Below are 17,171 nucleotides of genomic sequence, written 5' to 3' on the forward strand. Positions count from 1 at the left end.
ACTACCCTGAGGAGAACTTTGACGTGATTCATCTCGTGTTTATTTGGGCAGACGACTTGCACATGGCATCCTCTGTGTTTACAACTAGTAACAACAAAATTAATCGTGTGATGGTTTGTGGCAAACAATATGAAAGCATTTCCTTCCACAGGAAACATTTGAACATTTAAAATGACATTTACACATTGATGGCTCAAGGCAAGCAGCCCTTTCCCCACTTCCTAATGGTGGTGTTTTCCCCTGTTTGTTTGTTTTTATGTCTATTAGTGCCACCTGTTGTCCAGCAGCATCGTGAGAGAAACCATTGGCATTAATGTGTACGATCAAGACACTAATCAAACCAACTCAAAAACACTGCTCTATGGAGATGCTCGTGGCCAAAAATACCACAGGGTATCTTCATTTTACGGGAAAACAACATGTATCAAAACCAACATTATCCCATTCATAGACTTTGTAGAGATATGCTGTTGTGTAGTGCTGTGGCTTTAGTGTCGGGATATCTTGAGATCCAATCCCACCAATGCAATTCTGGAATTTCCAAATTTGGCATCAATAAAGTCCATTGATCTATCCGTAGATAGTAGTGCCATTTTCCAGCAAGTCAAGAGCTTGAGTTACATCATTAACCCATTATTCATGAATTTGTTCTTATGAGAAAAAACAGACAAGTTTCATCATCAAGTCTTTAGTGTCCAAACAATTACTTTGAGGGCCAACTTGCTCCATCCTGTCCATGTTTGTACTTTAGACACATAAACATTACTCCTTCTGTGACTGATGAATACGCTATAGTCCACAGGTGGAGCAAAGGCAGGTTCACCCACCATGTGGTGGCAATTACTTCCTACAGCGAGAAGAAGGATAAACCCCGTTAAGATCCCTGGTGTAACATCCTAAGATGTCCCTCCGTGTGTTTACAGCCACCTCTTTGGATCCTAGCACAGTTTATGTGTGACTCTGGGAGATCCCACTTCAACTTAGGCCTGTAGGAGGGAGAGTGTCTGTGATCGGACGTTATAATTCCTAGGTTATGTCTGTAGGACAAAGCTGGTATTAAAGTCCACAAACCTCAGGCCTGGGGGGGTGGCAGTGTTTGTCTCATTGACGTAAACAATGAACCGACCGCACCGTCTTAAATTGGCAACAGACATTTAAGAGCCTGCTAATGACAAAAACATGTCCCGCTGTCAATAGCATGGTCACTATCACCTGTGAAATGGTAGAATACTATACACTTTCTCTTGAAGGTGTAGATATTCACCAGTAACTGGTTCTGAAGAGGCTTGTAATCAATTCAGATTAAGGCCCCGTCCCAATACCTCCCCTAACCCTCAATATTTGCTCTAACCGTAAATTGTGCACGTTCCTGTGTAGGGGGGGGAGCAAGAGGGAGTGCGATTTTGCCCTTATAATCAATCCTCAAAATGTAGTGAGCTCTGATGCGGGCTTAAAACGAAGTGGAAGATGAAATTACCCATGATGTTTGAATTCTGCGAGCCAGCAGATTTTTTTTTCAACAAAGATGGCGGCCACTGCAGAGGAACACTTTTGTTGTAAGTATATGTTCGCACAATAAGCACGTTACAATGTCGAAATGTGTTGGAATATGTTGGTTTGATATACATCAAAAGGAACGTTGAACGTTGAACACTAATGTCAGAAAATAACTGACGATTTATGAAAGCAGCTAGCTAACTAGCTGACTAGCTAGCTGCTATTTGCAGAGCGCTTTGAGAGAGTAGTAGTAGTAGGCTCCACCGGTAGAACTGTCAACATGTGACGTAGGTTAGCACGTTGTTTACACTCACCTAATTAGCATATAGTGGTGTCCCAATTCCATAGAATGCCACTTCCCTCAAAGAGGGGAATTTACAGTTGAGGGCACGCCAAACCAGGTGGAAATTTTAAAGCGGACCTAGAGCGGAAGTTCCAATTAACGCTGTTTTTTAGCTTGTATCTGTGTCATTACCTCTTTTACGAGCAGTTCTGTTAAAACAATGTTTTGATAATGAGTAGCAGTGCATCCACCGCTCCAGAGGGGGGAGCTGCACTTCTGAGAGCTGGTGTGCTAATTATGTCACTTCCGGGTATTGGCCTATCACAAGACAGATGGGAAGGCTCTACGCTGGCTGGCCAATCACAACACAGTCTGTATTCTGGGTGTGAGAATTCAGTCTGAAACACCGCGGCTGAGGACAGCGGCAGTAAGGAGAGATTTCTATCAGCTCGTTTACAGCAACGGAGGTTTTTGACCATAAAAACAAGTTAATGTATGTAAGTAGACCTCCATAACTATGTGCAACAGGACCACTATGGGAGCTTTAAGGGGGACAGGGCCTAAGTCTTCTTTATTTTTGTCACATTACAACCGATAGGTCAACGCCAATCATTTTAACGGCTTTGCAATGTGATGAAACACATTTTGTCTGTAGGAAAACGTTGGCAATTTCATACATTTTATACACTTTCTTATACCCATCACCGTGCCTTGGTGCACAATTTATGGTAATGTTTGTATGGATATCAAGTAAAAACTAAATATTATATTACTATTACTATAATACTATATTAAAAAAAGGCAAACACAAAAGGCAAGTGTTTCCTGGCTGGAAAAAAATAATAAAAAACAAAGAACCGTGGGCTGCTTGTGATTTCCTTTTGCCATGGAGGTCACAGTCTCACCAGCATAGCTGTGGCCACAGTGCAGCCTCAGACAGACAGAGAGACAGACATAGAAAGAAAAAACGAAGGGAAAGCAGAGATGGGCCACAGACACACACTGTGATGAACATAGTGGGGACGGTTCTGATTATGTTTGACCTCAGTCAACGAATTCCCGCACATCTTTTCCCCTCCTCAGCTGTTTGTCAGTGTCACACACACATCACTATCGCTATTTGTTTTTTTTAGCTAAATAAAGAGCTGCTGACTATTGGGCTATTCTAAAATAAAGTTCTTGTGTGAACTTGCGTACATGTTAACGTGCAAGAGCACGCAGATCACCGCATATTGTGCAATCTGTTGTTGAACTAACGTTGCCTCTTGCTTGAGAAGAAAGGGTCACTGAAACTGACTGAGGAATATGGTCAGTGAGAAGTAGGAGAAATGGGGAAGAAGGACAGAAAACAGAGAATAACAGACAACGCACTGACACGTTCTTAGTTTGGAAACACTTCTGATTCCCAGTATGAAAGTCCACTTGTGCTGCATATAACCCAACATCTCCATGCATCACATTCACCTCTGTTATATCCACCTGAGCATGAGAAACAAAATACTGCAAGACATCGGGTGTTGCTATGGAAACAGTGGACAGCACAAGTGTGGACGGATGCCATAAAGTGAATGAAAACCACAAAACACAAGATAATAAAAGACTACATCAGCATCCAAGTGTATCGAGCCACAGAGAACTCCACCATTTTATTTTTTTTTAGTGGAGAGGCGGAGGATACAAGCTGGCATGATAGTTGTTGCCATGGTTACCAAGCAGAGAATGATCCAAGCCTTGCTATCCAACATTACTTTTAAACGGGAACTACATTATTTTTTATTTATTAACTACACAAAAAGGCCATGTAAATCCAAGAACAGAACAACCTGGATGCAATGTGTTTTTCCTCGCAGGTCATCCATCAAGGCAAAAGTTGCCATCCAGGGTTTTATAGTTTTAACAAAGTGCCAAAAAGTCTTATCGCTGTTTGGCAACAGCTGTTCTCCAGAGGGTAAGCTATGTTAGCCAAGAGCTGGTTATCAAAAGTCAGACTTTTTTCCAAAACACACAAACCTGCCATTCCCCCCCTGCACCAATTTAGTAGAATGCAACACAACAGCATCCGTTATGTGATCCCTGCCTGTCTGGCTGTGTTCACATCGTACAGGTTTAGACGGGAGGGACGCAAGAAATTCCCTCCTGTGTGATTTGTGTCAACTCCAAAAGTTGAGCTAAAAAAGCACATAATCTGAGGTTAATCACAGTGAACAGTGACCTCTGGCTGCCACGAGGAATCCTTTTGCCAAAGCTGCATTTCCACCAAGCAACACAGAGAAGTTTAGCTCACCATAGTTAGGGTTTGGAATCGTTAAAAAACCCTGTTGTGGCTTTGTATTTCCAACCTGGCTTGTGTCTCACGCTAAACAGTGGGACAGTACGGATTATTTTGATAATCCTCACAACTTTTGACCACAGAAACGACCACCGCCGCGCACAAAGTCGGCATTGAAAAGAGAAGCACGGTCGATAATGCCTCAGCGATGGACACCGCCTGTCTGGATTTACTTCAGGACACAGGCCCACGGAAAATGTGAGATGTGTGGTGACTTTATGACACTCGTTGAAGCTTGGCGACCCAAAACAGTTCATCCAGAAACCACGGAGGAGCCTTCATTAAACCTTTAACCAATAACAGCTTGTTTTTGCATTATATAGAGTCTTTACGCGTTACGAGGCGACAAATGAAGTATCACAGCCTGAGACTCGTGTACTTGGAGGGTGGAGATAGAGACGTGTGTTCGTGTGGTCGTTCACAGCGGCCACTGGCTCCCACATCTGAGCGAAGGAAGGACACACACACCGGAACTCTCAGTTTTTTTTAAAGAATAATTCACGATTTCATCTTCTTGACGCCTGAGCAGAAGAGGGGATTGTGCAAGTTCACTTGGCAGGCAGTCCAGAGGCCGACATCTGGAGAGCATTACGCGTGCTAGGAGACGTGAAGCCAGGCTGAGCGCGCGGCTTGCCCCTGGATATCAAACTACGTGTCATTAACAATGTGTGCGTGTGTGTGTGTGTGTGTTTTTCCATTTTTTTAACAGGTCACAGACGGCAGGTTACCTGACTGAAACCTGCTCTCTATAACAGAGTCTGGATCTCTGGAATCTGATCTTCAGAAATCAGGACAACTGATGGCTGTTCATGATACACAGGATTGTTTCATTTAATGTAACTGTTGTTGAGCATTCAAATCAAAATGCATTCTGCGTCTACACTTCAAATAAAGAAATAGAGCGTATGCTTAACATTTAGGAGGGATTACCGGCAGCACAAATGACCCATTAGTATGTTTGATTGCTCGAATAATGCATTAACCATAAAAAGGTGATTGGTTTTTGTCGCCTTTAGATTAAACCTTCACTACAGTCTTGCTGTTACGGAGGCAAACATCCATGTTCCGACAGAAGCTGAGAGAGAACATTTTTGCATTAGAAATGGAAACTTTCAAAGCAGAGGTAGATGCACGAGGAAGGGAAGGATGAGCAGTGTCATCAGCAGAGAACAGATGCACACAACTTCATCAAATACATTGTGAATTAGAGCACTTTCTTTGAAGAAACACATGTAAATACTAACACATTGGTTCAGTGACGCCCCATAAATTGTCCAGATGATAAATTGCTCTTCCTCTACTTCCTTTCACGCAAAAACACAGGAGAGGAGAGAAGAGTTTGGAGCATCCTGATGTGGCAACGACAGGAAGGGGAAAAAACGAGGGTGACACCAGGAGGAGAAGGCCTCCCTCCACTGAGACTCAGCAGGTCAGTGCTGGGGATCAAACAGGCCCGATTGACATGTTATTATCACATATTTTCTACCCTGGTTGCAATATTCTGGTCACCGACATCTGAGGGAAATCTCCTGCGGCGGATTATCACAAGAATGAGGCGCGGGGGGTGTGGGGGTGTGGGGGGGGGGGGGTACAGAATGTTGCACGGCACCCCCCGGGCTTGCCTTGCCTTGCATAACGTGGATAGGTGCGTTTGAACGCAGCAGCAGCAGCAGCAGCGAGAGCACAAGTCAATATGAAGACGATGATGGCAGATTCCTGTCATTTACAAACGCTCCGGGGCGACAGTGAAGTGCACACCAAACATCTGGGACAAGTCGTGGCTTCTGCAGGCGGGAGCCAGGCACCGCACGGCGGGGTTCGGTAACGGTTTACCGGGGCTCAGCCGTTTACTGCTACCTTGTCTGTAGACAATGAGCCTTTCACATACACACGCGCGCGCGCGCACACGCGCACACAGACACACACAGACTCACACTCGGTTGTTACCTGCAATCGCTCGGACGCTGGCTGCCACATGTTAGCACAATCACAGGTTCTCCGTCTTTAATGCAGCTTGTTCTCGTTTGGTTCTCCGGCTCACATCTGTTCGCTTTCACGGCTTGACTCTGTGTCCTCCTCCTTCAGTCTGGACTGCTCAGTAATGAACGATGTGTTTGCTCCGCCTGGCTGTAGTTGTCACTTCGGCCAGAGGGTGGCGGTACCTGCTCCCTGTGTGGCTCTGTCTGTGGCGGTGGAGGCTCCTCGTGCTGCGTTCATGTGCGCTCGGAATTATAGGTTACAATCATTTTTCCTGTTTGTTTTTTTTGGGTGTTTTATTTCAAACCAGGGTTTCCTCACTCCTGGTCCTGCATGTTTTAAGTGTTTCCCTGCTGAAAAACTACCCCAGGACCAGGAGTGAGAAACCCAGTTTTGCTCTTGCATTGTAGTGCTCATTTGCACAACTGCTCTGAGTTTTAAAAACCAAAGTCATTATCCTGGTTTACTTGTTTAATTCAAGTTCAGTATCAACACACGAATGGCCACTTTTCCACTACATGGTTCCAGCGCGACTCGACTCGACTCGACTCGACATGGTACGGCACAGTTATTCGGCTTTTCCATTAGCACAGTAGAGCAGTAGATAATGGATGGATGAATGGCAACCCTATGGTCCCATATTTCTTAAAGTGAGTGACAGCGCAGTCTTGGAGCGAAGTCAGGAGTACATTTCACTGCTTGTTGTAAAGGTATTTCAACATATACCACACCATTTTTTGGAAGCACTTTAAATAGTAAATGAATGAGTCATTTTTTTCCCCACAATATTTGGTGAAAAACAGCAGACAGGACCTACCTCCTTGTCCACAGTGTTTGCTCAAATGGCTGTTTTTCATGGTAGCTTGATCCCTGGAAACAGCGGAGGAGCAGTGTTAGTTGTTCAGAACTTCTGTTTCCACCGACCAAACCAAACAATAACGAACTATAGATATAGAAAAAGACTAAAATCCTGAAAAATTGCGTTAATCTCTAACATTTAGCAGGGCAATGTCTAAAATCTCAACATTAAACAGAGGAGTCTGGTGTATTTAGCAATAGCAGTACCACATCAAATTCAGCTTCAGGTCCCATATAGGTTTGGGTCGGCACTGCTGGACTATCATATGATTTTTATTATTAAAAGTGGTCATGGTAACTAATGCACGATACTTGTATGTATGGGGCTGTACCAACGTTGGCAAAAATTGTCAAATGATATGCTTCAGAATATTCCGCAGCATATCATTTGACATTTTTTATCATTTATATGTCTGTGAGGAGTAAATCACTAAAGTCATTTTAGAGGGCGTTGATTTCAAGTATATTTAATCATTTATGTTGCATGAACAAAACTGAAGGCAAATCACTGACTAGATTTGAAGAAAAATGGCATTGACATTATATTACGTAACGTTACATTTTGTTGTTTTGTTAGGATGTGGTGGTTCATTTTGTTAAATGTAATTTAAAGGTAATTCTGATATTATACTTACCAGGCGAGTAGCAGATAACAGAGTGGACCATTTAGGACGTTCTCCTGTGGCACAATTGTGCTACTATGAAAGGGAATTTTCATATTACTTCCATATGAAAAGCACATCAAATACATAATTTTTCAGATGGACGATCAAAAGACGTCCATAATGTTCATTTGCAACCTTAAATAGAGGACTTTAAAGCCTAAAATGATTAGTCACACAGATCAGGGTTGCCAACCAGCACAAGAATGCCGTTAAAATGAGAACGATCATATAAAAACCTAACATAAACGCAACTGCAGGCATTATTTCAGTCACTGGTGACTATAAAACTGTGGTTGAGTTTAAATGATCTGTTCTCACAACTCCAGAGTTTCACAAAGGCGGCTAAATGAAGAGTTGCCACAGTCATGCCCCCACATTTTTATCTCCTCAAGGTCTTCAAAAACAAGTTATAATAAAAACATTCAGTTTCCCAGATTGTTTTGAGCTGTGATTGGTTTGGAATGGTCTTGTTATTCTCAAAGTGATGTCTGGGATTTCACTCAAACATGATCCATTATTTTTGTGGAAACTGCTGAATGAATTATTTTTTTTCTTTTGCCAACATTTTGCACATATTTCAAGTGTTGGCTAATAATTCTGTATTTTTTTCTTTTCTTTTCCGACAAATGATTCTGTTTCGCAAGGAAATTCACGACACGGCTACTTGTGAAAGCGAACAGATGTGTGTGTTATGAGAACCATATAAAGCCAAACAGCAGAGAGTCTGACCCTTCAGGGCACGAAGCAAAGGCCAAGCACAGAGGCCACCAAAGCAAATAGTGAGCAAAGGTGAGAACCATCAATAACATCTGGTGTTTCAATGTGCTTTTGTACGTGTGCGCACATTATACGTAGGTGTGTTGAGTAACATTACTCAGCAGTCAGTCGCAGTCTGTATTTAGAGATGTTTACTTGGGGAACATCTGGATAAAGCCTGAGGTCACTGAGGGTGTTCACATTACCCACATTCTGTAAACAGTCTTTCCCACGGCTGATGGTTCAGTCTGGTGGATTTGACCTTGAGCAGGAAAAACAGACACTTTGGAGAAATTGCTATTACATAATGGCTTAAATGAACAACTACTCCCTGGAAGTATATCATATGTATAGAGATAAGTGGGTATTAATAGAGTTGTGTATTAAACCTAAACGCGTGGATAAAAACAGTCAAAACATATCAAATGTCTGGTTTGGTTTCAATTCTAGCAAAGTTATTCTTCTGGTGCCAGATTCACCATTTTAGGTCATTTAGGCAGATTTTATTTGGCACAAGAAGAGAACTTTTGATATGTCTGGATATTTTTGTGCGATGAATAATGTTCACATTTCTTAAGAGACAAAAAGTGTTGTTTTAGTTGAAATGGATTATTGAAAGATAAGTTTCCTATTTTTTTAACATATTTTATTTTGTGTGATTATTTGACTGATTTCATTGGTTTTAGGTTCTTGTATAACAAAACACTCCTGACCAAAATTCTGTGGCTAATGTTCACTTGAGTTCTTTATTGTTCACATCATTCAACATAGATAATCATGTGTTTGCCGTGTTTTTTTGTTTGTTTTGTTTTTTAAACAAGAGAAGAAGAAAAAAATATCAGAGGGCTTAGCTGAGCTCACTGTTAAAACATTGCTTGACCTTTAAGGGGGGGGAACAAAACAGCTGCACAGACAGAGTTTTCCACTGGCTGGACACAGAAGCACATAGAGTATATACTGGAGTAGACATCACCCCTCCCCCTCCTTCTTCCCCTTAGAAGCCACCCCAGCAATGAAACTCTCATCCAGAAACTACTAAACACTGTGAATACTAGAGGTGAATTTGTACACAGGGATGTAAAGGTAAAACTGAAGGAAACCAACGATGTTTCTGTGCACTGTGAAATATACCTATTATCCTAAATATCTCTGAAACACATAGAGTGCGATGGTAGGGACACCACTCTCTTTACTATTGGTACACTTGCATGTAAAGAGCAGGACAATATTATGCATTATTTTTTAATAATAGGACAATCCCGTGACTAGCGTTTTATACATGTATTTGATCAACCGACAACAAATTACCCGAAGAAAATATTTGGCACAATTTTGACAGAGAGAAATACAATGCAGTGACTAAACAAAACGAAACAAAACAACCAACAATCAAGATTTAAAAGAGTTTAAAATAATGCAGAGAGAACATCAAATCTAACCATGCATGAAGTAAGGCAACCTACTGCAGACGGTTTTTTTTTTTAGATATAGAAAAGGTTACAGCGTATGCACCGTGAAGGGTGCACCTATTTCTACAACACCTGTAAGAACTGTTGTTGTTTACACTTAGAAAACTAGGCTCCTGCGTTTCTGGCCCCGCCTACTACTCAACGGTTGTGTCACCCATCATTAATAACATTAAGTAATGTAAAGAAAGCTCTTATGCTACAATAAAGCCTTATCGTGGACTTTGACAAGAAAATACATGTATCAAATCCAGATTTGTTCTTTTAAAACTAATGAGTATATTTTGTTTTTTTTTCTCTCTCTCTCTCGACTTTACATTCAATTTAATTTTGCTCTTTTTTTGTTATAAGAAATAGTTAAAGATTTACTTCCTTTGTGTGTATGTGTGTGTGTGTGTGTGTGCACATGCGTTAATGTGCAGCTTGTGAGGGTTGTGTTTTTTTTACAAATCCTTCGTCTTGATGAGTGTGACCAAGGGCTTGTCATCAGGACTGTAGTCTTCATAAGCGATGGGAGTGGCATCGTACATGGCAGGCCTGGACTTCTTTCCAAATCTAACAAGGAAGCAACAGTCATTTGTATCAGACAACATTTTTGCAACGTAGTACGACACAATAAACACAATAAACATTAGAAGATGAAAAAAATCATTTTGTAAAGCTTGGAGATGTGACCTATAAACACCTCCCTCCCCCCAGGATGTCCATATAAGGAGTTGTGAATTACTGCCACGGCAATTTACCAAGGGTGCACCTGCGGCACAGATATGTGCCCCGTGAGCACTAAGGGTCAAAGGACCAGTGTTTTCACGATTCAAGGTCCCTTTAATGTCATTCTGAACACGTTCACACATGAAAAGAAGGATATTTGGAACTCAGGTTCAGACGATCAGTGCAGTTCAAAATGTGTTAGGTATCACGTTTTAATGTGATACTGGGCAATGTTTTACGTTTGGTTGACTGGCAGTAATATGCTACTGCAAGTACTTTAATTTGTGTCAGACATCATCACTAGTAAAACTGTAGAGTGTAACATATAAAGAGCTCCACACACATTGACTTCTGCATAGCATCTACAAGGGCACAGTTTTTAAGCATTTACTAACTCATACAATCATGTATATGGGTAGTATATTCCAATTCTGCCAATAAACCCTCTTAAATGAACCTCTCCACACTGAGCCTTTGACGACACTTTGGTTTAATCAGTGTACAGATGCTCACCTGGCGTGGCGGATGGAGGCGATGGCGTTACTGAGCTCGCTGTCAATGCTGCGGCAGTTGTAGAACTCCTGGTAGGCGTGACGTGACGAGCCCTGGTACTCAATGCGACTGATGCGGCAGATCCCAACGATGAGGATGATGAGCATGAGGATGAAGGCCACGCACAGGGCTCCGATGATGATGTAGAGAGAGTGGCGAGGCATGTTGGTCAGTGTGTCCTCAGTGTGCGCTGGTTTCCACTGCAGGTCTGAAAAACACACACACACACACAGAGGTCTTTCCACATGTGTCAGACCATATTATGAATAAGTGAGCGGATATTCCCTGACAGACTAACTTACAGATCTCACAGCCGGGCCCCACCCACCCAGGATGACAGTGACAGGTGAATCCATTTGATTGGTCGCTGCAGGTGCCTCCATGGTGACAGGGGTTGCTCTCGCACTCGTTGATGTCAACTTCACACTTCTCCCCTGAGTGGACAAGGTAAGGTTTGCATTCAGTTACATTTAGAGCATCTAAGCCTGGGTTTCTCAATACTTGTCCTGGAGACCCACTGTTGCCCCTGTTGGAACAAGGGCCTTTCTGCATGGAGATCCTCCCACAGTCCAAAAACATGTGATATGGGGATTAGGTAAATTGAACACTTTAAATTGACCATAGGTGTGAGAGTGGATGGTTGTTTGTCTCTATATGTGGACCTGTGATGGACTGGCAAACTGTCAAAGTGTGTAACCTGCCTATCGCACTATGTCAGCTGAGATTGGCACAGATTGGAGGATAAAGCAGTAGAAAATGGATGAATATGTTTGACATGATAATACTTTACCTGTTTTATCTAGTCAGCATTCGCTTGAAGTGGGTTTAATGGTGGAAAGGACAGGCGACAAGGAAGAGCCATCATCTTATCTCATCCATGCAGAAGCAGCTAATTCGCAACTTCCCCTATCCACACCCAACCATCTATAGAACTGAGCGACTGTGTTATTGTAGATGAGATCAGTGAAAACATAGCGTTAGCGCCTGAGTTCTTCCTCCAGAGTAATTCTTTGTAACCAACTTTGTTTGCTTATTAAACTTCAAGCTGATGTACTTGAAGCTTCTGATTGTTTTAGCTTTTTAAATGTGAATATTTTCTTTGTTTCTTTGCTGCACATAACAAAGAAATAATTAAAATGGAATCATTTTGGTTTGTGGACAAAGCAAGACATTGGAGAACATTGTCATTTCCAGGTTTGACAAACACTGATCTACGTTTTTAACATTTTCTGACATTTTATGGACCAAACGATTCATTGACAGATTAATTGATTATGAAAAATAATGGTTAGTTGCAGCTCTAAAAGCAACCTCTTAGTGGCCCAGCTAGTGGTCCCACTATAGTAGAACCTCTGAGAAAAAACTAGAGAAACACTTTTCACTGTCCCTCAAAGAAAAATTCCAACAATAGCACTGACCATGAATGCATCACTCCGTGTAGCCTGATTGCTTTGATAATTATTTTGAACACTATTAAAGACACGTCTGATTGAAATGAATGGGACGTCATCAGGCTTTTGCAGAGCTGAACATTTGATTCCGGTGTATAACATCAGGGAAACATGTAAAACATGCAGGCCAGTGGCAGTTTTTCACAAGAAAAAGCATGTTACTATTATTTCACCACAGCAATACTCAAACACAAACAATCCTAACCTTTCTTTTGTTTCCCTATTCTTAAAAATCATAAGCATTCCTTTAAGAATGTACAGTGTGGCCCTCATCACAAGCCATAAAAAAGAATTCATAGGCAGCTGTGGTATAGTCTCTTGTGTTGTCAGGCTGATTATGTTGGCGGAGCTCACCCAGGTATCCAGGAGGGCAGGCACAGGAGGTGTTGAGTCCTGTGCTCTCACATTTGCCTCCATTCTGGCAATGCAACTTCAGACAAGGATCCTTGTAGATTTCACAGTGTTTGCCTGCACACACACACACACACACACACACAACAACAACAACAACAAGCCTCTAATAATTAATATTTGAATTTTCACATGCTTACAGACATGTGGCTAAAACTCTACGCACACATACCTTCAAACTGTGGCGTGCAGACACACTCGTAGGCATTAATAAGGTCTCTACAGGTGGCGTAGTTCTGGCAGGGGGCAGACAGACATTCATTGTACTCCTCTTCACAGTACAAGCCATGGTAACCTGAAACACACACAGAGAAGACGATGTTAAAATCAGGACAGATAGTAACATGTTTTTTTTGGGGGGGGGGTTACATCGCTGATTCAGAGGTTTAGACCTGCATACTTATTTGCTGTGCATAAAGAAGGCCCTCATGCCTCAAAAATATACAGCAGCAAGTCAGCAAAAATCCCCTCGTCAAGAAGATCAGACCGGTTTAAATTTAGAAGGCGACACACTTTTATATATCTGGGCTCAGTGATTAACCATTACTAAACCAAAAGCTCAGGATCATCAGAGCAACGGCTTTTGCTATTGCAACATATGGATGCGAGTCATGGGCAATGACCAAAAAAGAGGAGAAGAAGGTCGATGTGGGCACACAGACGCTTGCTCAGAACATCCTGGCAAGAGCACGGAACAAACACCTGGGTGCTAGAGAAACTTAACACCAAGATGATGATAGCCAGAGGAAAGATGAGCTTCTTTAGCCATGCTGCTCACCACAATGGCCTGGAAAAACTGCTGAGATGAAGGGGCAGACCACCTCAAGCCTTACTCACAGATATCACCAACTGGAAACAGCAGCCCAGCTACGGGTCAGCTGATTCAGAGAGAAAGAGGGAGAGATCACCTGGACTTAAGATGTGCTAAAGCGGACCTAGAACGGAAGTTCCAATTAATTACCTCGTTTACGAAGCCCTGAAGGTTCGAAACAAACAGTTCAGCCACTGCTGAGAACACTGTGTTGTATTGTAATGTCGGGCTCAGCGAGATGTCTTAAAAAACCCGATCCGGTTACATAAACAGCATTTCTCCTGAACAGTGGATCCTCCTGGTCCAGGCACATCCGGTTGCGTACATTGAACCGCAGAAGAAGAATAGTGTCCGTTGTGGAGGTGTTTCGCTTCCGACAGTGTCTTCTGACTCTGGGTCATACTCCAGGTCTAAGTCATAAAAAGGACTGCAGCAGAAGTCGTGACAAAGCTATTTTTAAACATTGTTAAAACAATGTTTTGATAATGAGTAGCAGTGCATCCACCGTTCCAGAGGGGGGAGCTGCGCTTCTGAGAGCTGGTGTGCTGGTTACGTCACTTCCAGGTATTGGCCAATCACAAGACAGTTGGGAAAGCTGTCGTTGGCTGGCCAATCACAACACAGTCTGTCTTCTGGGGGTGAGATTTCAGTCTGAAACACCGTGGCTGACGAGAGCTTCAGTGAGGAGAGATTTCTATCGGCTCGTTTCTAACAATTAGTAGGTTTTTGACCATAAAAACAAGTTAATGTATGTAAGTAGACCTCCATAACTCACATATATGTGCGATGGGACCACTCTATGGGAGCTTCAAATGGGTAGTGCAGGACACAAAAAAAGTAAAAAAAACTGTGGCTGTAACACCAGGGAAATCTACTCATCGTTGTATATACAGACTTATTACATGTCTGATAAACTTATATATGTATTGCTAGCCCAGTATTTAGCACATGGGTATTCATGTGATTGGGCAAATGACATGCAGTGCATAGTGTTTTCCATAGGATGGCAGCTGTGTACTGAGGCAGCACAATGCCTGCAACATCTGAAAACATGGTCAATGTATGAGTGACTGACAAGCATACAGCCTGTATGTAGTTACAGACAGAGAATGTTGCACAACTGATTACATCTCAGTTACACACAGGTCCCTGGTGCATCATTTGTGAGTCAGTGTCCATCGGTTAAATTAACCTTTACTGTGTATGTAAAATAATGACCTGTCCAGGGTGTGACCCTGTGTTCCGCCCTACCCCCCACGACCCTCATGTGGAGTATTAAAGCGGCAGAAGATGAATATGCAATTACCCTCCCAGCTGAAACCACTGCATTTCATAAATCTTCAACCAATGAGTCTAAAGTCACTAGGGGACAGTGTCTGTTGAGTCCTTCCATGACTCATATAGTATGTATGTTGTCATTAGCTGCACTCCCACCTTACTGTACCCTGACAGAAATTCTCAGTTGGGTCCCAGTGCTGACAAAGTTTTAACAAAGCCTCCCAGGGCCACGGCTAATGTGTGTGTGAGGAGAGAGAAAGCGGGGTATTTATGAGGAGCCCAGTTGGAGCCTCTGGGGTCCTCTGTGTGAAATGCCAGTGAAATGTCAAGTGCCTCTACAAGACTGCGCGTTCTGTGGGCTGGCATCTTCTCATGTGAGCCGGATTACAGGAAACTGGAGGACAGATGCTTCCAACATATCAGCTCCCCCAGCAGCCTTCACTCTCCGACTACCAGCGGGCATTTACACAAGGCTTACACAGACACACACACATCATCCAGACACACACAGGTTTGTGCAGTTATTCTTGACTTAATGACAGTTTGACAGTTGACTTCTTTCTGAGGACATTATATTGACTTTAAATCACCACAGCCTAAACAAAGTTAGGTCCGCTTAGGATGTTTACTGGTTATGGTTAAGGATATTCATAAACTTAACTATAACCAGTTAATAAGAACCACAATTTAAATCTCAGCCCTTAGTCCTCGGAAATCATTTCCTGCTTCATTTGGGCCGCACACACACATACACATTTGACCTTTTCTCTACCTCATCAGGTTGCCAACCAGTGTCTGGTGTGTGTGTGTGTGTGTGTGTGTGTGTGTGTGTGTGTGTGTGTGTGTGTGTGTGTGTGTGTGTGTGTGTGTGTGTGTGTGTGTGTGTGTGTGTGTGTGTGTGTGTGTGTGTGTGTGTGTTTGTGTGTGTGTGTGTGTGTGGGTGTGCGTGCTGTTATGTCTGGGATACTAATTACAAATAACCAATTTCACCACCTCAGAAAGACAAGCAGCAGCAGCAGACAGCAGAAGATGGGGTTGGAAGGAGTGAGGCGAGGCAAACAGCAGGACGATAAAGACATAGAAGGACAAAAGGACATAAAAGCAATGCAAAATAATAATAAAAAAAAACAAGGTGAATACAATTAAAATATCTGAATATGATGAAATTAAGTCAACATCTGCTCTGTAATAGGACACGGCAAGAGAGTAAGCGTCTGAATAAATATGAACGAATGAATGAATGATGCAATAGATGCAATTTAGACAACAGCTCTTTAGCTTTGGAAATTAAAATGTCTTTTTAGTATATATATGTGTGTACAATACATATATATATGTGTGTATATATATATATATATATATATATATATATATATATATATATATATATATATATATATATATATATAAATACAGACCATTTACCATTAAGATGCTATGGAGAGAAAGCAGGAGGTTGTGTCATATTTATGTACGTGGACCACAGGGGAAGTCATCAGTCACTGTCCCAGGGAGGTGATTGGGAGACAGTGGATAATGATAAAGTCATCATTCCACTCGATGGATTTCATCACAGGAGCATGAGCACTATCGCGACACCATTATACTTTCTAAAAATAGCCAGACGATATTTACTTCTCCCAACAGCTCGAGCCAATGCTACAAGTCGCTTTTCCTTATCAGGAACTTTTGATGCATGCATGGTGATGGACACTTTAACCTCTCCTTGTTAAGAAATTGAGGTTGAAATGTCTGTTATTGTCAATGCTTGATAGAAAAGGCATCATAAACACATTCATATTGTGAACTATTTATCGTCCAATGTCAAAACAAACACTTTTACTTTGAAATTGTGTGAAATATGATCATTTATATTATTATTTCCCTTTTTTTTACTTGACTGGCCTCTTACTGACCAAACTAGACAACTCAGTGGCCCCCACGCTCCCACGAGTTTGAGATTCATGCTCTAAGGACTCAGTCAAAAATAGGAAACACATGATATTAAATTTTGTTAATTTCATTCTGGAATTTTGAACTTTTACTGTATAAAAAACTGTTTACAAGTTCACTTACTTCCCGAACGTTTTAGCAGTAAATACCTCATTCTTGAATCTTGAGTTTGA

General features: G+C 42.0%; 2 protein-coding genes across 2 annotated transcripts in view; both read right to left on the bottom strand.

Moving 5' to 3' along the window:
* Positions 1-6,161, bottom strand: part of pid1 (phosphotyrosine interaction domain containing 1) — a 30,910-nt gene extending 24,749 nt beyond the window's left edge. The window contains exon 1 of the mRNA XM_083886054.1: positions 6,057-6,161. Coding sequence (XP_083742180.1) covers positions 6,057-6,086 — 30 coding nt within the window. The 5' untranslated portion in view covers positions 6,087-6,161. The remainder of the gene's footprint in view (positions 1-6,056) is intronic.
* Positions 6,162-10,274: 4,113 nt separating this feature from the next.
* The window catches only part of dner (delta/notch-like EGF repeat containing), a gene marked incomplete at both ends in the record, with an annotated part of 46,241 nt that continues 39,344 nt past the window's right edge, over positions 10,275-17,171 (bottom strand). The window contains 5 exons of the mRNA XM_083885989.1: positions 10,275-10,386; positions 11,056-11,302; positions 11,397-11,528; positions 12,900-13,013; positions 13,129-13,251. Of these exons, the coding sequence (XP_083742115.1) occupies positions 10,275-10,386; positions 11,056-11,302; positions 11,397-11,528; positions 12,900-13,013; positions 13,129-13,251 (728 nt within the window). The remainder of the gene's footprint in view (positions 10,387-11,055; positions 11,303-11,396; positions 11,529-12,899; positions 13,014-13,128; positions 13,252-17,171) is intronic.

The sequence above is a fragment of the Microchirus variegatus genome, assembly GCF_963457635.1.
Source record: "Microchirus variegatus genome assembly, chromosome: 3".
Classification (NCBI taxonomy): Eukaryota; Metazoa; Chordata; class Actinopteri; order Pleuronectiformes; family Soleidae; genus Microchirus; species Microchirus variegatus.